We start from the raw sequence: 24,704 nt of genomic DNA on the forward strand, positions 1-24,704 counted from the left end.
GCCCACTCCAATGGAAGCACTCCAGAATCAGACTTGGTTCACATCTAGGGGAATAGGACGTCCAATCAATTACATTAACAACTCCATGTGGGGAACCATTACCACAGAAAAAAACGCTAGTACCTTTGAAATAGATTTGTTGACAGTCACCTCCCCTGGTAACACCAGCTGTGCCAATTTTGTGAACTGTACCCAAGCTTGCAAAAGCCTAACCAAAGAAACGAAAATTTTCAATTGCTCAGACATGACTAATGTATCTTGCAACTACGTTCATGTTATATTACCCCGGGGGTGGTTCCTCCTTTGTGGGAAGGCTGCCTATTCATACCCAGCCAATGCCACAGGAGGCCCTTGTGCTCTAGGCCAGTTGACTGTCTGGCTACCAGGTATGCCTAAGATCTCTAGTAAGCGTCACCGGAGAGGTTTGAAGGTGCTAGATAAATCCTGTGATAGTGACATAAACCTCCTGAGTGAGGCCGAGGTAGTGTCCTTAGCAGTTTTCCTAGTAGGGGTGCCAGGCCTAGTAGTGGATGCTGAGAGGCAGCTTGGTAAGGTGGCCTGTGCCCTGGCAAAAGGCCTAAATAAAAACTTCACAGGCCCTAGCTGCCCTCAATATTGAAATGAAAGAACTAAGAGGAGCTACTCTGCAAAACAGAGCAGCCATAGATTACCTGTTGCTGAGGCATAATCACGGATGTGAAGAGTTCGAGGGAATGTGTTGTTTTAATTTGACAGATAACTCCGAGTTGATAGAGTCAAAAGTGCAGAAGTTAAAAAAAAGTTCTGTCCCACATTAAGCAAGGGGAAGGGTTCGACTTCTCATGGTTTACTTCTTGGCTTCCTAATTTTTCATGGCTTAAGCAAATTTTCCTATTAATTGTGGCAAGTATGTGTATTTTCTTGATTATCTGTTGTGGGATACAGTGTGCGCCAGTGAGATACTCAAGAAATCAATTTCTTCCCCAGTTCACCGCGTGATGTTTGTAAAATCATCAGTTACAAACCCGATCCAAAACAATCGGGAGGAAGCAAAAAGATTTCTGGAGATGAGAAAGATAGTCGAGAACTATGGGCCTTTTCCATAAGGGCCATAGTCTCGAAGTGGGGATTTGATGGGTACCCCTGAACTTTCACTATGCATTTTCTACTTCGGGAACAGCTTTGTATGTTTTGAAAAGTATTTTATCTAACCAAGGGCATAGAGTAGGTTGTTTAGGCTGGGGGAGATCGCTTGTTGCCTAGTTGCTTAACTGCTGGCCTTGCTAGAAGGAAAGGTCCCTGGTGGAATTGGAAAGGGGGGTTACTGGCTGAGCTTGCTGAATAACAGGTGTCACATCAGCAAATTACACTGTCACGAAGACAAGTTCAAGCTGGCTAAGGAGTGGTCTGTAGCTAGGGTGAAGTGCGCATGGACCAAAAGGGGCAACCTATAGTAACTGCATAGCGTGTAAGGCTAGAAGAGGCTACATAAGGCTAATGCCCACTTGGGTGGGTGTGCTTGCTTTGCAAACGATTGCCAAGCACCGCTTTCTGCGCAGAAATAAAGATTAAGTTGGATCCTTCACCCCTGTGTGTTTATTGGCACAAGCGCACCGGGCACGAACTCACTGTCCTTTGGGGACAACAGTTTGATGGTACAATTCTTGAGGAATTATTTTTCTAGGTGCACAGCTCTCTGCCTGGCATATTGTGGGGCCATTTTGGTGCTCATAGCTGTGCCCCCGGTCTGGAGGAAGTGTCGGTTGTCGAAACTGAATTTGCTGTGTGTGAAGATGAAGTATACGAGTTCAGTGATATCCTGAGGTCTGTATTCTTAAATTGTAATCTTGGTCTTGTAGATACGTGAGGCAGGTTTGGATGCCATCCTGGTGTGGGTTGTTGGTGTATAAGCTAGTGACATGGTGGCTGGGAACATGGTCTATGTTTTTGAGGTTTTGCAGGAAGTCTGTTGTGTCTTGGATGAAACTCAGTCTCTGGGTGACCAGTGGTTTTGACATGGAAGAAATATCAGGTTTCATCGAATCCATCAGGGTTCCATGGTTTGACTTGATAGGTCTGCCAGGGTTTCCTTCTTCGTGGATTTTAGGGAGCAGGTAAAAAGTCCCTAGATTGGGGAGTGGAGGGATCAGGGTCTGAAGTTTTTCTTGTAGCTGTGATGGAAATGATCTGATGGTGGTTTTGAGATTTGAAGAGAGAAGGGGAGTTGGATCTTCCTGTAGTTGTTTTTATAGTAGGTAGCCCGAGTGTTGGCTTCTTTCTTTTATGTACTCTTCACGGTTAAAGATAACTATAGCTCATATTTATCCGCTGGTTTTAAAACTCATTGGTGGTTGGATCTTAGAGCTTCTATGGCTCTTCTTTCTGAGAGGGAAAGGTTGTTATATATTTTCAATTATATACTTTGAATATATTATGTATTTATGTACCATGTTTTAAATGCACCTGCTACTCCTGACTGATTTTATGTGCCAGACTTAAGAGACAAACAGCTGTTTTAATAAATGACAACACCGTAAAGACGGGTTGTAACTCGGGAACAAGCCCTTCATCTGGCAAAGGGAAACATGAATGTAATTTTGCCTTCACAACCCTCCTTTCGAAACTTGAAAAAGGATAACGCTGTGCTCCAAGGTGAGCACTCGCTCCATTAGCTCGCTGGGGGAAAACTTCAAATATCCAGCCAATGCTCCGAACGAGGAAGTATCATTACAGCCCCACACCTCCTCTCCTGAGATCGCAGCCATTATGATAGCGCACACTAGAGAACCTGATGTCAGGTAAGAAAGAATCAAGTCACGTGGGCCTTGAAATACAATGTCACTACTTACGATAATACCTAGAATCTGAGCCAGCACAGTCTAAGCAGGGACTATGTAATAAGTTTTGTACAATCAGCCCAGCTAAAGAATTCATTCTGTAAAGCGCCGACTATCTCACGGTAGAGACTGTTCCCAGGGGATCTACACTACACCAGGGAACTCAACACTGGGAAGGAAAAATGTCGGGCTTTAATAAAGTGAGCTATGGTCTCGTGTACTGTCAACGAGTATATCCAACACTACCTCCAAGCAGAGCCCCATACATTATTTCACAAGTGAGCCCTAGAGGTGGTACAAGTCCCAGTGACAGAAAAATTAACCTACGTCCAGCGGGATAGAACAAAATGACCTAATCTTGATAGTTGGCAGGACGATTGTACATGAAGTTTGAGAATGGCCTTGAGCAGCTGGTAGGACAGCCAGGCGTTCTGCCCCGCGTCCGCGTCCACCGCCACCACCTTGGTCACCAGGTAGCCCGGCTCGGCCGAGCGCGGCGCCAGCTCCACGCCCGTCGAGCCGTCGCGGGGCGCCGCCGGGTACAGGATCTCGGGCCGGTTGTCGTTCTGGTCCAGCACCAGCAGCGTGACCGAGGCGCTGCTGCGCAGCGGCGGCGACCCGCCGTCCCGCGCCTCCACGGCGAAGCGGATCTCGCGCACCTGCTCGTAGTCCAGGGCGCGCAGCGCATGCACCGCGCCGCTCTCCGAGTGGATCGAGAGGTAAGAAAGAAGCATTTCGTTAATGCCTTCTTTAATAAAGGATTAGGAGACTTTCGCATTTTCGTCCAAGTCTGGGTCACTTGTGTGTATAGACAAGACCGAAAGCCTCTGGGATTGTTTTCCGTGATGGTGTACGTGCACAACGTCTGGTCAAAGACTGTGGGGTTGTCGTTTTCGTCTAGGAGCTGCACGAGCATGGCGGTGGTTGCTGATAGAGGTGGACTTCCTCTGTAGGTGGCTTTGACAATAATATTGTACTCTAAAATGGACCCTCTGTCCAAAATTCCGTCACCAAGCTATAATAGTTATCAGGTGATTTATTTAACAAGAACGGGACATTTTCCGCGATGGAACATGTGATTTGACCATTGTCTGCAAAACCCCAGTCATTTACGTTTAATAGGGCGGACACCATGCCCGGGGATTTGCCTTCACTAACTGGACTAAACAAGGACGTGATGGTAATTTATGGAGCGTTGTCATTGACCTCCACCGCCTGGATTAAAATTTTGGAACAGGTAGAGAGGCCTCCAGCGTCACAGGCCTGCACTTCCATTTCATACAATTCAGTTTCTTTTAACTTAATTTTTCTCCAGACTGACATGTCTTCACTTTTAGAGTCTATTCAGAAAACTTCCGTGGCTCTACCGGTTACTTTAATAAAAGAGTAAGTTCTTTCCGAGTTAACCCTTTGTCTAAATCCGTGGCATGTATTCGAGTCACCATTGCACCCACCGGCATGGTTTCCATATATACAGTCTATAAACGGATTGATTAGAAGCGGGTGCCTTGTCATTTATATCTATTACAATAATCCGGATTGTGGCTGTACCTGACCTCACCGGATCTCCGCCATCACTGGCTGTGAGGATGATTTTATGAACAGAACGCTCTTCTCTGTCCAGATTTTTCCAAGACTAGCTCTGCAGACTTTTCCCCATTTGTTCCGGTTTGCACATTCAGATCTAAATGTGCATTAGTGCTGAGCCTATAGGTTTGCATAGAATTGATACCCACATCAGTATCTTCTGCATCCTACAGACGCGATCGTGTCCTCAAGGGAGTGATTTCACTCATTTTAACAGTATTTCCTCCACTGGGAACCTGGGAGCATTATCATTAATATCCTGAATTTCTATTTCAATCCGGTTGAGCTCCAGGGGATGTTCAAGAAGTATCTTAACATTTAATATACAGTAGCTGATTGGACCACATATCCGTTCCCTGTCAATCATTTCATTGACATTCAAATGGTCACTTCTCTCATTCAGAGCAAAATACTGAGTCCCCCTTCTGGAAACAACGCGGACACCGCGGTACGAAAGCACCTTGGACTCCATCCTTAGGTCCTTGGAAACATCCCCCATGAACGAGCCTTTTGCCATTTCCTTCGGAACTGAATAGTGAATCTGCCCGGTAACTGTGGTACAAACAACTACCGCCATAAGGTAAATCAAGATCCTTCCTTTGTAGGGGCAAGAGTTTTTTCTGTTATAATTTCCCATTCTATAAGGCGGCTGCCTCCGATCATTGTCACGCATAGCCTTTTTATTTAGAATCAAAACCCTATAACTACTGAATAAAGAGTGCCTTTAGACCTTCATTCATTTAATTAAATGCGGTAGATACTACAGGCTTAGGTTTCCTCGGTCCCCAGCCACTGATGTTTGCTGTTATCCCTTCCCCTCTGCACATTACATAACAGCAGGGCACGGGTGGCTGGATTGTTCGAGCACTTTTCTCCCTGACTGGTGAAGAGCTACACTTAGAGTCTCAGGAAATAATTACAGAAACGCACATTACAGGTTGCAGGCTTTAGGCATAATTTGGATTTTGCTATTTAAATAACCTCTTACCCGTAAAGATTAGCACAGCTGAATACCTGTTTGGGAGCGTGCAATGTGGCTGGACATATTACGTTTTGGGAATGAATGTGCAATGTCTTATTTAAATTCTACATAAGGTTTTCGAATATCTCATATTTATGCAGGTACAACTAGAGGGTCGTACATTTTGTGGCTGCTGTAGGCACGGCACATTCCACAAATGGGGTGCTCCCTTCATCCAGCCCAATTCCCCCTCTGATCTCCACTTTCCATCCTTCGCATCCCTCCAAGTTCCATATCCAGGTTTCTGTGTCTTCCCCATTCTTCACTTTTCATCCATTTCTTCCTTTTCCCGAGTCCCACCTTTATCCCGCCTTTATTCCTCATTTTCTTCACTCAGGAGTTCTGTAATACCTATGTCCCTGAGGCGGGATACCTGCTCCGCCTTCCATCTGATACCTTCCTATTCTATCTTTCCCTCACCATTCTTATTTTCCTTCTTTCCTCTTTTTCTTTTCTGTTTTATTTCTTTTTCAGAATCTTGGCATCTTTAAATTGCACCAAGAGGACGAAAAGAGCTAAAATGGTAATCACTTATAATGGTGAAATACGTGAAAGGTGTAGCTGTTGTCAAGCTGCTCTTTCATCTGAAGACTATGAATACCCTGAAGCGCTAGTTCTGCTGAATCAAATGTCAGCGGCTCTGCTTGTCTTCCATTTCTCCTCTTAGATTTTCCCAGTTTTTACATAATTAATACAGCTCTGCCCATTGATGCTCAGAATATACTTTAGAATCGATCAGACCCTGCATTTGAAAGTTATTCTTTCATATCTCAATGTCCAATCAAAAAAGCCCTCTAAGTTGAGTGCCGGGCCTCGCCAAACATTAAAAAACGTATTGGAATGCCAATAATTACAATGGAAAATACAGCATTACAGTAAACATGAAAAACAAACTCAATTCTATATTTTCTTTCTCCGGAAAGTACAGCATTTTTAATTTCATGTAGAATCAATACCGAATTTTAGAAAACACACATAATCTTTGCTTACTTGTTGCATTCTCTGTAACTATTTCATTTGTTGTTGATGACCTCCTACTGCTGTTATATGCACTTTTTAAGAAACTGCTGAAAAGTAGGGCAGTGCATTGATCAACTTCTTTTCACACAAGACAGTAAACTCCGACAGACACTTGCAGGTAATTTGAACTATTAATCAGATTAATTGAATCATTCTGATATTGGAAACTTGCTCAAGTCTTTAATAAACTGTAACATTAAAATTCAATTTTGAACAGAAGATAACAAAAATGATGATGATGAAAATCAAATCCACCATTACACAATTTCTCCCCCCCTCCCCCGAGATGTCTTGTGTAGTACCCCCTCCCCGAAGTTATGTGTACCATAGTTTGGGCACCCTTGATCTAAAGTTCCCATGATTTTTTCAACAGTAGCCCGTGTACAACGCACTGAAATAATCACAAATGGTACAGGGAATATTGATAAAGTCGTTTGTAAACAACAAAAAACACCTCCCCCCCACACACTTCTTTCCTCATGCAAAGGAAGAGGGAACGATGGACCCCCTTTTGCTTCCGATGATAGCTTTACATTCAGGAACCCGAGAGCATTCAACTTGCTTCCGGGTGTGACCTTAATTTAAATGAGGGGCTTACTCTTTTATTAAGGAGGCGAACAATTAAGCAGCCTCTGCCCTCTCTTCCTATTCTTTGCCATCAGCATCAGGCTCTTCCCTATCTGTGAGAAATGGTAATTATTTCTAGCCCTGACAAAGGGCTTGTGATCTGTCACCCTGCCTGTATGCATCCCACAACTGTTAGATCAATACTTTTAATCCACGCTAGACTCCACACCTCCGTCCTCCGCCCCCTCCTACCCAACCCTTTAGTCCTCCAGAGTCACTCTGTCTCTTACACCCTTCAGTTCTATCTAGATGACCACATAGTCAGCCGTATGAACACTGTTATTCTGGGCTAAACGTCTCCAGATTGGGAATTTTGTAGGCACAGATTTTAATTAGAATTTGTCACTGTAGATAAGCTCTTAAGTAATCGGATCAAACTTTTCATCTTAAAGTATATGCAGAGCAACGTGGTTTCAGTTCTCACTGATGTGTGTATGGGTACAAGTGTATATCAATATTAGACCTTAATAGAGTGATGACACCAAGAAGACTCCCCACTACTCTTGAGAAATTCTAAGAAATATCACATCGTAGAAGACTCCCAGAGTCAGATACAGAGGCTGGAAAACTCATCAATATCCTTTTTATTGTCTCTTTCCTCCTTCTACAGCCATTCAGTACATCAGAATCTTTTACCTTTGGTGACACTCATTAGCTAATATGACCATTTTGAAACCCTGACATCAACTGAATACTTACTTTTGCAAATTCAAACGTTGCGGAGGGTTTTATATTTAAAGGGTTGTCTGTGAGTTGTTTACTTCTCAAGTCTCAGCACCACATTTGACCATTTTGCTCTACATGCTTGTGCTTGTTTATTGTACTTGGTGAGGGCTTTCATTGTACATGTGCTTTCATGCAGTGAGCATTGCAGGAGATGTTGCATAGTCTGAAGGTCTGTGCCACAGTCACAAATGGTTGAACCAATGCTATAGCATATAGCTATACCAGTGTGTAGGTGGCTGAGACAGCACCATCTTTGCCATGGTTCCTAAGCCCCTTGTGATACAGACTCAGCCACTGGAATGTCCATTTTTTTATTGTTGGGTATTTTCTTCAGACTTTTGTTCCATATTTGTCGCCTCCTCTCTTTGGATGTGGCATCGAGAGATTTGGTGCTGGTGAGAAATTTCCTATGTGATTTCAGACATTTGTGTGCTGTGGGATGGTTATATTGCAAGTGTCTCACACCTTCAGTTTGTCTCAATTATTCTATGCTGCTGCTCTTCTGATCTTCTGATGTCAGGCAGAATGCTGCCAACCAGTAAGTACACACTATTTAGGGTGGTAGGCTCCCGACATCCTGTGATGCATCAGGAGCTATCATTCAGGATGGGGTCCAGGCTTTTAGCATGCACAGATCCCTCCCATAGAGGGCATACTTGGCAGAGGAGAAGCTGCGAGCCAGATCAGTGGTTCAGATGGTTGAGGGCCTAGCTCCTCATTTCAAGTTTGCGAGTTTATACAGCATATTGTTAGGAGTGCTCACCTTTGCTTTTGCCTTCATGATGTGTCCTTTGTATGAGAGGGTTTGGTGGAGGGTGACTCCAAGGTAAACTGCGTTTGGACAGTGGGATCCCAGACCATGTAATAAATATTGAGCGGGCAGTTGGTCTCGTCGTTTTTCAAATGGAAGATATACACTTATGGCTTTGCTGGGTTGGGGTGTAATTGGTTTTCAAAGCAGTATGAGGTTAGGACAATTTGTGCCTCCTGTTGTCTACTGGGGCTATTAATTAAGGCTTAGTATATGAGAACTGTCATGATATGTCCCTTTATAGCATGGATTCTCAGCTAGAGTACTGGAGTCCTCTGAGCTAGCCTGTGGCACTCTTGAAAGGGTGTTACAGAATGTTAACACTGGTGTGGAAACAATTCACAAGACAAACCTATACATTTCAAATAGGAGTCCAGTGTTAAAAACATTCTGAAATGTCCTTGTGAGTTCTTTGCAATAGAAAATCTCAATTATTTTTCTGTGGTCAAGAATAAGTGAAAACTAAGAACTGGCATTTTCTGTAGGATGCCTCAAATCCAAATGAGGGGTATCTCAAGCCTAAAACAACTGAGAACTGCTACTTCATAGGTATCAGATACACAATGTAAAATGACTGAATCAGCTTCTCTGCCAATGGATCCTTCAAAGGAATGTATGTGAGTGTTTGTTGATGGACAAGGAGGAACATCCACATTTCTGATGGTGATCAGCAGGGATTGTATCTATAGTTCTTGCACCTTTTGCTAACATTTACCTAAAAAGGATATATGTTTTGCAATACCCAATCTTATGTATCAAAAAATATGCTTTTTGCATTCCTTCAAGAATTGAAAAGTGAATCTTCACAGAAGCTGTTTCTCAAGCGGTAATTAGGCAAAACTACCTCCTTCAGAATATCCTAAAATAAAGCATCCAGTATTTCTAAACAGATTGCCCATGATCCTTCGTAAATGGTTTAATGTATTACTTTAACTGAAAAGGCTATCTTAATAATTGTTCTAATAAAGCCTTGGTTCAAATCCATTGCTTTAAGATGGAAATACTTTCTGTACATTTTCCATTTTTGGATCCTGAATTGTGTGTGTTAGGTCTAATGTCTTTATACTTTTTGCAGTGCAACAGACTAGGAGGCTCATGAGAATCTTTACCCTTTTGCATTCTGGGAGGTGTTATCATAAAGCCAGTAAATAAGACACAAGCAAATGTAACCTCCCCTCTGTGTCAGTGAGATTTCTCTTCACCCTCACAAATCTAAAGATTTACAAGAATTTTATAAACATTTGTTGGCATGTAAGTTCTCCAAATAGCATCCTCAAACTAGAAACAGTGCTTTAGAAGAAACAGGAAATTAATCTCAACTTAAAAAAAAAAAAGTTGAAATGTTTTGTAACATTGTTTTGAGAATTGATTTTCTGTCTGTCTCCAATCTTGTAAAAGTAATAAGATGAAAAAGCATTAACTCCAGAACAGACAGAGGTGGATTAATGCACAGGCTGGCAGGGGGCCCTGGGTGTCTGTTTTTTCTCAGCAAACCACGGGCTTCCCCTTGCAGGCGGGCAGCATTCCAGCCTGCAAGGCATCTTGCTTGGTGCTGCTGGGAGAGACAGGGTGCCACATGCATGTAGGTAGCCAGGAAAACAGGCCGGTAGAGTGGAGAGCAGCTCTCTGCATGTAAGTCTATGGAGGGGAAGGGCTGTGTGTTTGTAAGGGGAGGGTCCCATGGTGGAGGCCCCCATGGTGAGGGAGGGAATGGGGCAGGGGCTCGGGGCTCTGCCCAGCCAAGGCGGTGCATGAGATTCGGTGCTGGGAGTGGAATGGAGCTATGGGGGCTCATCCAGGGGTTGTGGGGGAAGATGGGGCAGCTTCCTGCTGCTGCATGCACCCACCCCGCCCCAGCCAGGGGAGGTGCAGGGGGCATATGGCCCCATATTTATGTGCAGGGCAGATGTGGGCTGCTCCCTGTGGGGTCAGGGCTCCCATTCTGCTGCCTTCCCCTTGGGAGTCCTGTGCCAGCCCTGCACTTCCTGCCCACCCAGCAGCAGTGAGGGTAGCGAGTTGTGCCCCCCCCATGCTGCCAGGCGGGCAGGGGATGTGCAGCTGGTACAGGGTTCCTGGGGCAAAGGCACCAGGGCAGAGAGCCCTGAGTCCACAGCGGGCAGCCTGCATCCTCCCTTGCTCTGTTCCCCTTGTGGCAAGGAGAGGGGAAATGGGGAGGAGGGAGGCAATGCCGGCATGTGCCACCCCACCCCCAGCCCAGCCAGGTCCATTCAACCTCCCTCATGGGGCATGGAGGCCCACCCCCACCCCCTTGGCAGTGGCAGCCTGGGGTGCCTAGCTGGACCTGGGGCAACTAGGACCTGGGGCCTAGTTGTGGAGGAGTGGCATGATACATTCATGTTTTAATGGGGTGTGTGTGGCCTCCAATATTCTGTTTGCCAAGGGCCCTAATAAATCTTAATCTGCCACTGAGAACAGACTGTTTTACTAACTTGGAATCGTTTTATTCTTGCCACATCTTAAAAAATAAGAAATTAAATACGTTCAAAGTAAAAAAAAATCAAGGCAATTCAATCGAATGTTCGAGGCAGTTCAAGTGAATGTTCTCTCTGAAGCATCATCCAAGGAAGTAAGAGGAATGCAAGCATCACCGAGAGTGAATTATCAATACCGGTTTGCTTTTCCCTGTAGCCAGTGCTAAATTCCTTCTGCCAAATGGCGGTGGTTAGCAGCTGCAGATGTAACTGAGAAATATAGTATTTCCGCATGCTCCCCAGACTGCTAAAGATTTTTTTAAAATGGATTTAGGCATATTGCCATAGGCAGAAACCCATAATTTTTGTTACTGTGTCTATATCCTGCCCTGGCTTGCACCCATCTCTTTTTCTTCAGTTTTTTCTGCCGTGTGCTGCACATCGGATTCGTGTACAGAACACTGCCTGTTCTTGCTCTGTTCTCTGGACCGGAATGTCAAAGTTAAAACAGGGAATCTCTGACTATTTGAAATTTTACAGAATTAATATGTCACTTCTGAATTTACACCCGTATTAGGATGTATGAGTTGTAACTGCCAGGATCACCGACGTTCCTGAGTCATTTTCTATTATATTTTATCTGGCTAGTGACTAATTAAATATTGATTTATTGTCGTTTATTTCTGAAGACCACCGAGGAGGTCTTGCCAATTCAAGATTCCTGGAAAGAAGGTATATACAGTGGCAGTAATCTATTACTTGGAGAAGAGGTCAAATCAGAGATAAGCACATCTTATGAGAAGGGCTCATAACTACCACTGAGCAAAGCACTCTCCTTTCTCCCCAGCCTTTTCGCTTTCTGTCCCCGTGTGTGCATGCGGTGGGAGTAAATTAAGCCATGTTACACCTAATGTGCAAGGCAATATAATGACATCTTCGGTGACTGTCCCTTTACACCTTGAGTGTCGATGTTTACCAGTTAAAAAGAAGAACCCAAACGATATCTGATAAGCCCTTCTAAGTGTGAAAAAGAAAACTGAGGGATCCAGTGAGGATCCACTTGTGGATGTGATCCTGTCTGATGTGGTACCACTGACAACTCAGATCTGAATCATAGCTTTAGAAATAAATTACAATAAATCAATACTTAATTAGTCATCATTAGCCAGGTAAAATATAATGGAAAATGACTCAGAAAGGTCGGTGGTTCTGACAGTTATAGCCCATACATCCTGATTCGGGTGTAAATTCAGAAGTGATATATTAATTCTGTAAAATTTCAAATAGATTCAGAAATTCCCTGTTTTTACTTGACATTCCAGTCCAGAGCACAGGGCAAGAGCAGGTGGTATTCTGTACGCTGATCCAATCTGCAGCACGCTGAAAATAAGGCTAACCTCCAGGATCATTATTTTAAAAGGATTTTGGAGTGAATGGATTTTTCTACCATTTGTAGAAGCCTTTTGATTACTACCCTCAAGGCTTTTAAAAATATACGCTTCCAAGCAGTAGTGTAACTAAGGGGCCGGGCTAGGGCACCAGCATCTTTCTTTACTTTACTTGGGGGACACAAAAATAGAAGGCATTGCAACTGCTGCCAGTTGCTTGCTGCCCCTAACTCCCCCTCCCCACTTCCCCGCCCTGTGCCGCACTGGCCAGGGCACAGAGCGGCTCCCTTACCCTTCTATTTTCTTTATCATTCTCGAAGAGCCAAATGTATTTGATAGCACAGATAACGAAGAAACATGCCCTTATACTCTAACTCTGTTATTCATCCAGGTTGTGATGGCACATTCCAATTAATAAATTTTCCTTAGTTATGTATTATCACAGATCCATAGACTTGAACCAAGAATGTCACCCAGGTTGATCTCCCGTACAGGACCATCACCCATTAATTCCTGCATAGTGCCCAATTATCTCTTGATGAACCACAGGAAATATAAACATCCATTTTCTTTTTAAAGATGGCAAACCATGGAGTATCTACCATTTTTCCAGGGTAAACTCTTCTAATTGCTCTCATTGTAGTAAAATACGTGTTGGTTTCCAGTTTGGACTGATATAGCTTCTGCTTACAGACAGTAGATTTTATGATAGCATTAACAATATTCTCTCTCTCTCTTTCTTCTGATCAGGATGGTTGCTTTTTGCCTTCTCTTCCATTAGCTGGGTAGATTGATATCCTTTAGTCTATTACGTTTTGCAGATTTGGAACCAGTCTGGTAGAAGTTTTCTTCAGGAGTTCTGGTTTTCCAATATCCCTCTTAGTGCGTGCATGCCGAAACAAAACTATGTGGCATTATCCTTGTCATGGTACTATGTACAGATGAGTACTGCCTTATTACTCATAATTAACATGGTCCTGTTAAATACGTGGTAGAAACATATTTAGAGTATCAAGCCGAAGGAATGCACTGAGCTCATGTTCAATTGGTTAACTGCTAAGATTCCTAATGGCCAGATACAGACTGGTTCCACAGTTATTAACACGGGACTTTGAGACGGAATTTACTCACCTTGTTTCAAAAGATAAATCCATATTGGTCCTCCTCTGCAAGGAACAAAACACACTCTGCAGGTAAGTTTCGGCAATACCTCAAGTTTGGACTGAAAAGTTCCCATGGTACCTACACTTGAACTGAGCATGCTCAGAAGTCATTCATATAGCTCACTTAGGAATCTATTAGGGCTGTTTCCGTATTTAAATTCTTGACGATCTAATGTAAAATAAAGGAAATCTTGGTAGCAAGGGCCAGAATTCGGGACACCCTTCACACAGGTTAGTACTCTAAACACTAGGCTACAGTGTTTCTTTTCTATTGCTTCTTCTCTTCCTTGCCCTATTACCTTTCAAAAGCTTTGGCTGCACAGAAGCCCGGCTTCCCCAAGGCTGCTGAAGGAGCCCACAGCCACTCCCCTCCACCCCTTCCCCGCCCCAGAGGAAGAGACTTTTTTGAGAAATGGAGATTATACGCTTGAAACTCCTCAGTCTGAGAAGAACCTAGATTCAAGTGTCCCATTTCCTCAGCTGCTACTCTAGCCACTCGGTTATTGGGCACAACCACTTATCAGTTAGGTGCCCCTGCCTACCATTAGAAGTGGAACAGGGCAGTCTGAATGGCAACTGAACCCAGGTGCCTAATGTGTAGCGGAGCTAAGCATATGTAAATTCAGAAATCTTCCTAGACTTCCAATTTACTATTGGCTACCTCTAGTTCCCACAGGCTCTCTAGATCAGCGGTGCTCAACCTTTTTGCTCGGTGGGCTTTGCTGGCGCTGAAGCTAGGCTGGATCTACACATACATGACATTTAAATGACCAAATTGCATTAACAGTGCATTTTGCACAAGAATGCAAGATTCTGACTGGGGCCATGTAAAATGAAGCAATCCCAGCTGATTTCATCTTCCGTGCTAGTTGCAAACACCCAGTGTTTTACTATGCTAAACCATTCATAAATAATTGCACCTTCCTATGTGATTGCATCTGCCTTACTGATACACCCTTCCCTGATTACATCATATTTCCCGGACCGGGCATTTAATGGCTGTTTGGGGTTTTACCATAGACACTCAACCATGCAGAATAGTTTGGGTTCTGCCCCACTGTTAATACAACTGCCTAAAACAGTGTCTTTTGATCGATGTCACGAAGTGTGCCATTCAGTCAATCAAGCCCTATCCCAGTTAATTAAATTGTAACCTCTGGACTGATCAAGAGCTTGTACAAGTAAGTCTTACAACCAGATAACCCAAAATGGGACTCAAGCATCTAACAGTTGTAGTATGATGATATCTCCCTACCTGCTTTTATTCAGATTTTAATCATCAGGCTATCAAGAAAGAATGCTTTGAATGCACGCAACTAAAGTATAAAAGTATATAAAAAAACAGAGTTGCTGGCAAAGTGGGGTGAGGTGGAGGGGGGGAAGGAGATCACTGCGACATCAATTACCTGAGCCTGGCTAATCATCACCCTTGGTAACAGGTCTGGTGGAGGCTGTAAAGATTGAAACAGTTTCTTACCTGTATTGGTGAAAGACACTAATGCAGTAAAATATACTGGACTTTAGTGATAGCTCATTTATTTGCATTGTGGTAAGGAGTATTTTCTGCTATTTTCTTTTAAAGCTGGTTTAGTGATGTAGTTATGAAAGCCTTTCTACCATTCATGGAAGGAGCTGCTGTGTCATTTTTAACTAGGTTCAAATCCCATTCTTAACTGTAACAGGCTGGAGGGGGCATGCCTGCTCCAATTCGGCTGTATGGTGGTTTCAATACAGTGCCAGGGGTTGGTGCAGTGGCCACCATCTGGCCATGAGGATGGAGGAAGGGGCAGCCTGGCCTCAGCCCAGCCCCACAGTGAGAAAGGGGTTGAGCACCTCTATCTAAATCAACCCCTGGAGACTGCAGCTGCTCCCCATTCTACATAGGCACGGACAGAAGTGACAATTTTCCCCCAATCTGGCCACAGAAAGAGGTCTATAGCCATGACCAAACACAACTGCACAGCTGAAAACAGCTTAAAAATGACCAAGCAGGTGAAAATCTGAACTTCCATTGCGTGAGGGTTCAGGTGAAAACATTTCAAAACACTGTGTCTTCTACAACTTCTGTCTGTGTTGATTCCCAGCCTGTCACTGTTTTTGGAATGCGATGGGGGAAAGGGAATGGGTGGCGTTTGGTCTGTGTTTTTTTCAGCCCCCTTTGGAATGTGGGACAGGTGTATTGAAGCGCCCCCTCCCCTCCCCCCGAAGCCCTGGACTCCAGTTCATCCATCCCACTCTCCAGAGCCAGCTGGGAGCTCCCTCTGCTCCCTTTCCCCTCTCCCATTCTGAAAACAGGGATAGGATAGGAGACAAGAGGGGATGTTGCCCGGGGAAAATAGCCACAAGCTGGCAGCCAGCAGCTAGATCCCCTTCCTCCCTGGAACAAACAGTGAACTTATGTTTGGTCCAGAGATCTTTGTAACTTAGAAAGCTTCCTGCAAAGTGCTCCGAGTTACAGCAGGGAAGAGGTGGAGTGGGTTGGGGAGGCTGCCCTTCTGTCTGCACCTGTCTGCTGTTAGACACATTAATCCTGTCCAGCTGGGTCACTTCCTGTGGCAAGGTACCTAAATTGTAGATGTTTCAAAGACTAAGCATAGGGTTGCATGGTCTGTCTACTATATACTTTTCCCTCTGACAAGTATGGCCTAGAGTATTTGTTCCTACCCCTGAAGACCTTGGAAATGGCTAAAATGTGTGCTTTATTACTTTCATCCTGCCAAGGAATACAGATCTGTCTGTACTAGTAGGCCATTGCCCACTTCTTTGCCAGGTTATTAGACCTCATGCCATCTGTGAACCTTATCAATGGATCACAGATTATTTTGAATGAGGTTGTTCTGAGACCTGAATCTTGCCCAGTTTCAAGAGGGGCACCATCATTTGATGATTTCTGCTCAAAATTAAATGACCTACAGAAATCTATGTAGTTGGCCAATACAATTGTCTTACCAACCAAACTTGTAAGTACAAATAGGATATTAATTCTAGAAGCAAACAAAGTAAAATAGGAACTAATTACATTACATTTATAGGCCAGTCTATTTACGAAGTGGGACTTGAAATGACATGGTGGAGGGAGATCTTATTTTATGAGAAAACATAGTTAATAATAGCTTATGTTTGCAAATATCCACAAAAGATTATTTATGTTAAATTTATGAAAATTAAAAAATCATTTTCTTTATAGAGTATAAGCTTAAAAGTCACTTGTCTCAGTGGCTGCCCTCATACAATTCATATGCATTTCTCCTTTGAAATTCAGGTATCTCTTGGTTAATTCAGGTATTCAGTCATTGGTTATTGCTATGCTTGTTAGCTAGGTGCAGTTTAAGAGAGCTAATTAAACTCTTTATAATTTAATTTAATTTAATTAGAAATTGCTTATCAACTATATATTTAGGATTCAAATCTGAGAAAAAGCTATGAGTAAAGAAATAATCAGATGTTGTTTAGTATGTCTTGGGCAAGATTTTTTTAAATAGTGCCAGATATGGATTTGTAAAATATTATTTAGGTAATTTAACAGCTTGCATAAATGACTTAATAAATAAAGAAGAGCTGCCACATTTTAAATAGGTTTGAAGAAAAGGCCACCTGTTTAGAAATTTATTCCAGACTCAGAAATACACCTAGGATCCATTTTTTTTCAAGTGCTAATTATTGTAACCCTCAACAATGCTCCTATATGAAGCTGTATTTTTTTAAACAGTAGAAAGTTAAACCCAGAGGTCAAAGTATAGCCAAATTCATAAAATGCTCTAATTCCTTGGTTGTTCTGATTAGGGAAAATGCTTGTAAGTCACCAGAATTCAAGATTAATGATGCACAAGAATATGTATTTTGGGGGTAGGGGAATTGATTGTAAGGTACACACCTGCCTTTGCTCTAAAACAGTGAACATAAACACACAAAAATTGTCATTTAGTGTTTTAGAGTTAGATCATAGGTCCATCTTCCCAGTACCCTGTCTCTGTCAGAGTGAATCCTGAAAGAGAGAGTGAACTGCTTATGACCATGATTTTTGCGCTTTGGGCCAGGGTTCCACAGAACCATGGGGTGCACACAGATCCTTTCAAAGGTGCCACAGGGTGCCACACAATGTTGGCATCGTTAGGTGTACAAACATGATTCACAAGGCAAACGCAAAAATTTCAAATCGGAATCCATAGTGTTAAAAACATTCTGACCCGCTATGCTCTTTCTGAGTCCTTTGCAACAGTAACATTACTCTATGATTTTTAGGTAGTAAAAATTAGTGAAAAATAATAGATGTTATTTTCCAAGGGGTGCCTTGAATCTAAAAAGACTAAAAATCTCTGCTCTAAAAGAACTCTGCCTAGCTAAGCAGGTTTTGAATTCTATGATTTGAATCACAATCTTGTTTTCAGAAGATACTTCAGTATGTCCTCTCCATGGATTGCCACGTTGATGGGGTGGAGAGGCTTGTGTATACCCTAAGACCAATACCGTCAGAAGTCTTGTACTCCTGGTAGAGTTACCCATGGTGGTAAGGTCAAAGGTGGGGTATCAGATGAAGAGGAGTCCAACACTGTGGTGGAGCAGGCAGATGCAGGGGGCATACTTCTTAATGGCTGCAAAGGTGGGTGAAGGCTATAGTGGAAGAGTAATCCTAGTTGTCTTGGATCCTCTTGTCACTGGACACAGGGTTCTACGTCTCTGAGATCCACGTGATTGCAGATGTGCAACAGCCTCTTCATGTAAAACAAGTCAGGTGCAGGCTTCTCCCATTGCTGCAACATCTACTACAGTAACCAGTACAATACCAATACCCATCACTTACAAAGTCCAGCAGTGACTGACTAGTGGCAGTGGGGACAGACGAAGTGACAGCCGAGAGTCCCTAATCGGGGATCCACATGCAGGCGGCAGTGGCGTAATAGTCGCTTCACCCGATTATTTGTGACCGTGAGAGAAAGCAGCTGTCCACGACTTCAGCGTGTTCAGATTTATGTGTACTGCGAGATATATATTCTTTGAGTTTTGCTTCAAAATTCAAATGTAACAAAAAGATGTAACCTTCAAATTGACGGTTTTACACTATTATGGGCATATATTTTAAGCAGTAATTCAATTACACGTTGACATACTGATGCCTCCACAGAAGTACTGACTGAAGGCAAGCTGTCCGTGAACTAATTTTAAAAAAGTATTACTACATTTTCAAAAAGACAGGGGGAAGCGGAGGATAACTTTTAACTGGGAAAGGAGCTGTCGGAATTTTTTTTTTCTGAACTCTGCACTTAATTAAGTTAAACTTAGCACATTGCATTTTCCAGGACAGTAACACCACACAAGCAATACTGGGAAATTGGGAATAAAATGCAGAGACACACAGTTATCAAATCAATATGAAAATCTGGGTTTCGGAAACTTCCCTGAAGAGCCACTGTTTCTTCCTTCTGAGCTTTTCCATAATTAGAAGTGGCGCCGAATTCTCAGCAGGGTGCTACCTCCTGAGGGTATTGAAACAACTTGCAGTGGAAAACCTCATCTGGCTCTTGGAAGAGTGAAGCTAAATATAGGCATTCAACAACATATTAAAGGTAAATAAAATTTCCAGGTGACAAACTTACCTGTGCGAAGCTCCGATCTCCAGGAGAGACATTTGTCACGTCCACAATTAACAAAGGTCCGGATTTATTCGATTCTTGTTGGCCCGTGAGGGTGCTGGGACAACTTGCAGTGGAAAACCTCAGCTGGCTCTTCCTGGAGCCGGCCGTGAGAGACACGTCCTGGGAGTAGGAGTGCAGGAAAGCGCGGACGCCGTCGATGCCCGCGAAGTGCGAGACGGGCACCCCGGCCAGGGCGCCGCCGGCCGAGCCCAGCAGCTGCGCCTGCCGCCAGCGGCGCAGCCGCAGGCCCAGCAGCACGATGAGGAAGGCGAGGAAGAGGCACGACACGGCGGCCACGGCCACCACCAGGTACAAGGTGAGGCTGGCCTGCGCCTCGGCCGCCGGCGCCGCCAGGCTGCCCAGGTCGGCCAGCAGCTCGGGGATGCTGTCGGCCACGGCCACCGTGAGCGTGACGCTGGCCGACAGCGGCGGCTGCCCGTTGTCCCGCACGCCCACCACCAGGCGGTGCTTGAGCGCGTCCCTGTCGCCCAGGGCGCGCGCCGTGCGGATCTCGCCCGTGTGCACGCCCAGCGCGAAGAGCCCCGGCTCGCTGGCCTTGAGCAGCTCGTACGACAGCCAGGCGTTCTGCCCCGCGTCCGCGTCCACCGCCACCACCTTGGTCACCAGGTAGCCCGGCTCGGCCGAGCGCGGCGCCAGCTCCACGCCCGTCGAGCCGTCGCGGGGCGCCGCCGGGTACAGGATCTCGGGCCGGTTGTCGTTCTGGTCCAGCACCAGCAGCGTGACCGAGGCGCTGCTGCGCAGCGGCGGCGACCCGCCGTCCCGCGCCTCCACGGCGAAGCGGATCTCGCGCACCTGCTCGTAGTCCAGGGCGCGCAGCGCATGCACCGCGCCGCTCTCCGCCTGCACCGACAGCCACGACGACAGCGGCGCGCCCTGCAGCTCGCCCTCCGCCAGCCAGTACGTCACCCGGGCGTTGTCGCCCCAGTCCGCGTCGGCCGCCCGCGCGCAGAACACCGAGGCGCCGCGGGCGTTGTTCTCGCTCACCCACACGCTGTAGGCCGCCTGGCTGAAGGCCGGCGCGTTGTCGTTCACGTCCGACACCTGCACGGCGATCGTCGTGGCGGACCACAGCGGCGGCGCCCCGCGGTCCCGGGCCGTGACCGTCACGTTGTAATCCGCCACCTGCTCCCGGTCCAGGCCTCTGGCCGTCACCAAAGAATAATAATCGTCAAATGACCGCTGCAATTTGAACGGGAGGTTATCTGGGATGGAGCATATGATCTCACCATTATCCCCGGAATCTCTGTCTTGCACGTTGAAAATAGCAATGACTGCACCTATCTGGGAATCTTCGGCAACTGGAGTGAAAACAGAATTGACCGTGATCTCGGGTACATGGTTATTGATGTCAACGACCTGTATCAGAACTTTGCTGTGTGCCGACAGTCCACCTTCGTCCCTCGCTTGTATGTCGAGTTCATAAAAAGCCATTTCTTCGAAGTCCAGCTTTTCCATTACTGTAATGTCCCCAGTTTCAGAGTCCACCTTAAAGTTTCTGTTGAATTTCTCCAAAATCTTGAGGAAGGAGTACCTGATCTGCGCGTTTGTCCCTTCGTCCTTGTCGGTGGCTTTTACCCGAAGTACCACGGAACCCACAGGCACGTTTTCCTTCACATTCACTTTATACACAGATTGGGTAAATTCTGGGACGTTGTCGTTTCCATCTAACACTTGAATTCGGATTACTGTTGATCCAGATTTGATAGGATTCCCACCATCAGTAGCTGTGAGAATCAAATTATGAACTGCTTGCTGTTCCCGATCCAAATATTTTTGCAATATTAATTCCGGGTATTTTACGCCATCATCTCCAGTTTTCACATTCAAGATAAAATAGTCGTTTTCGCTACACACGTATTTTTGTAGAGAATTCAGTCCCACGTCTGAGTCGTGAGCCTTTTCCAACGGGAAGCGTGTGCCAGGTGCTGTATACTCCATGATTTCTAACACACTTTCATTTTCTGGAAATGTGGGTGAATTATCATTTATGTCCTGTATTTCCACTTCACTTCTATAAAGTTTCACTGGATTTTCTACAAGAATCTCAACATTTAACACGCATTTTGCAATATGACCGCAGGTCTCCTCTCTGTCCACCCGTTCATTCATGTATAAATGGCCGTTTTTCAAATCCAAAGCAAAATATTGCATCCTACCTCTGGAAACCACGCGCACGCCGCGCTCCGACAGGGCCTTGGCTTCCAGCCCCAGGTCCTGCGCGATGTTGCCCACGAAGGAGCCTTTCTGCATTTCCTCGGGGATCGAGTAGCGAATCTGTCCGGCCGCAGCGGCCCCGCACACGGTCAGCACCACGCAGTACAGTGCGGCGCGGCTCTTGCAATCATGTCGGCTTTGTGTTTCTGCCATTGTTGAGTAGATACACAACATTTTCCCCGTTCTTTCACCTCCGTGTGTCGTGATTAGGGACCTAGGCTGTTTCTATCCCTGCTTCTGACCAAAGCCTACAGGAAATCTATCAAGGACTCGACTTAATCAGTAACGTCCCCTTTCTATTCTGATCCTGTTGTCTTGCTGCTCCGCTTTGTTTGCAGTTTCACGGTTTTGCTCGATCTCTTTTAAGGGTCTATCCATAGTTAGCAAACAGCGACACTCAGAGTGTAAATAAGGAACAGTGAAATATTCCATTTTCAGAGGGTCTTTTGTATTCACATTCCGATTGCCTTTATTTTTATATGAAATAATACATACATTTTAGCATATTGACAGTGCTTTACTAGTATTATAGCAAATATCTAGTAGTGATAGATGGTAATATATGTATTAATGGGAGTTCATAAGCACAAATTGGAACATTTATAATTACACGTGTTGCTCTTATCTGTGAATCCCATACTATTCTAGGAATACAGTAAACGTTGTATCTTATCTCACGATTAAAATCCAGTTCAAGTACAGGGAATAAAATGAACGCAATGCAAACATAAACCCAATTTTTTATATAACAATATAATATTATATAGAAGTCACAGTACCCTAAGGGATTGATAATGATATTAATTTCCTTCTTCTATTTCTATCAATGTCTTACTAGTGCGAGAAAATGTTGTGGTCTCTTTGTATGTTTCTGCTATAAAATTATGTAAGTGGTAGTAGAGCATGACATTTCCCACCAGCTTTCGAGGGATTGAAAAAGTGTGGAGATCGTATACAAAAATATTACATAGACAAGAAGGAGGAGGTATGCCTTTGGGCGTTTTGTAACATACAAACAAAACATGCACAGACATAAAAAGTAACATAAAATAATATTTATATTGCAAGAAGAGATAAAACTAAAAAGGGAAAAAAGTGAACATTTTCCACACAAATATGGAGACGTATGTATTCTCGAAGTGCCAGCTTTACAGTGAAGTCACAAGATTAATCAAATATAATAATAGACTCAAATCGAGGGGTTCTTCCTCAGTTTTTTCTTCCTTCGTGTTCAGATCCAGCCTCAGAGAGCATCCTTTGAAGATAGTGGTCGTTTCCCTGAAAAAGGACCAATTAAAATGGAATAAATACTTATGTTCTGTACTTTCAGCATTTGTCCAAATATCAGTAAATTAATTACAGTATATCATTTAAGCAATGCACTACTGTTACAATAAGATGAGAAGAAATTCTTACAGTAAGGTAGGGGGATAAAAACATAGGCATATAATTTAAAATGTTGAAAAAAGGCTTAGATACCATCTCTCTCCTTTTAGCCATTCAGTTGGTAGGGGGGCAGCAGGGCACAACTATTCATATTCAGGGAGTCCTCTTGATATACCAGGAGCCTTTCCTTAGATGTATGCCTTCCCTCATCTACACGGAGGGCCTCTCCCAAGTTCCCAGGTATAGTAGACTTTATATTCTCACACATCTCCCCAACTTCCCACCCTGTGCCTAAAATAAGGGCATGAAAAACTCTTGCCGATATCAGATGGTTCATTATAATCAGTTGATATTGTTTTACCTTTCAAAGAAAGTATGCAGAACTACCAAAATATAACTGTATTTCTATTTTAAGGATCCCTCTGTACTGACACATTTTCTACAGATATGGTATTCAAAGGATTCAAAGGCAGTCAAGCTCAAGATAATTGGACTGAGAAAAGAGGTCTGCAATAAGCAGAGAATGAAAACTTGCATTGTGGGTAAAGACTCCAAGATTTAGCCCTTTATTTCACCTTATAGTGTAGCAGAAAGTCCCCTTTTCCTCTTGCCTGCATTTACTCTCCCCTCTTTGGATATGTTTCTCTTCTTCTACCTTTTCTTTCTTCCTCTTTCTTTCAGTATAAGATAAGGAATTGTGTTTTAAAGTTTGTATGTGTGTATTTTGTATCTCCCCTTTGTGGTGGGCATGTTTATTATTATCCTGAAATAAAATAGTTTTCTGATAGCATACTGTTAGGTTAACAATAATTTAGATTATTAAGAAGTATTAGCTTTACAGCTGAATATAAGGCATGACCTGTGGCCTAGCAATACCACTGACCACAAGGCAGAATGATAGCTAAGCCTTTGCTTATGTTAAGTAATCATTTTAACTATGTTAACCATTTTCTGAGTAAAATGCAGCAAGTTTTTGCTATGTAAGTCTGTGTGCTATAAATCTGCTACAGCAAGGAACAAGATAAGACAAAGAAGTCATTGTTCTAAGTACAGTGATCGTGTCCTTAAGAAGTATCTACTACTGTGCAAGTTTTTGCTAACGTATCATAATGTTACTGTTACTTAACTTTTAGCTTTTAGAAAGTGCTAGTTCAGCTTAATAGAAATATGCTGTTATGAAGATTTGTAAAGCACCGCCCAAGAATTGCTTTTTGTTAACCCTGTAGTCTTGCCTTATTGTAAAGAGTATAAAAGAATGCCCCACCCTTTAGGGGAGGGGGGGCATTTTGCCTCCTTGCGGGCTTATGGCCATTGCTCGAGCAAATAAACTGCAGTAAAGCTTTTACCCGCGTTGCCTAGTTTCTATGCAGCTAGACAACGAACTCCAGGGAGTTTTCTCCCACCACACCTTGTATTTTGGTATTTTTATCTATTTGTGTGCCATGGCATTACTCTTGTAGCTTATATTTTATACTCTTCACCTTTTAACTAAATGTGTTTAGTTTCAGAAGTAAGTTATACATTGTAACAATGTTAACAAGGGCAGAAATCAAACTGCCGCTTCCCTGTATCAGGCGGCCCCTGAAAGAGCAAGTGAATCAGTGATTGAATACATAACACACTACAGACTTTCTACGGAAACTTAAAAACATAGACCACCTTCCCAGCAACACTCCTAGCCACCATGGACGTTACCAGCCTATATACCAACATTCCACACCAGGATGGCATCCAAGCCTGCCTTACATATCTACAGGAACAAGATTACAACTCAGAATACGGGCCCAAAGATATTACTGACCTTATACACTTCATCGTCACACACAACAATTTCACTTTTAATAATCAACACTTCCTCC

At 43.9% G+C, this 24,704-nt stretch overlaps 1 protein-coding gene across 3 annotated transcripts in view; it reads right to left on the reverse strand.

The window, feature by feature from the left end:
• Nucleotides 1–24,704, reverse strand: part of LOC102574276 (protocadherin gamma-A4) — a 389,584-nt gene that overhangs the window by 350,057 nt on the left and 14,823 nt on the right. Inside the window, exon 1 of one of the 3 annotated variants that reach the window (XM_059733352.1) lies at nt 19,186–21,731. The exons of 1 other annotated variant lie outside the window; for it this stretch is intronic. In XM_059733352.1, the coding sequence (XP_059589335.1) occupies nt 19,186–21,633 (2,448 nt within the window). In that variant the 5' untranslated portion in view covers nt 21,634–21,731. Of the gene's footprint in view, nt 1–19,185; nt 21,732–21,890; nt 22,738–24,704 lie in introns of those variants that run through there. One more of the 3 variants, XM_059733360.1, reaches the window with a different exon arrangement.

Source organism: Alligator mississippiensis, chromosome 9, assembly GCF_030867095.1.
Source record: "Alligator mississippiensis isolate rAllMis1 chromosome 9, rAllMis1, whole genome shotgun sequence".
Lineage (NCBI taxonomy): Eukaryota > Metazoa > Chordata > Crocodylia > Alligatoridae > Alligator > Alligator mississippiensis.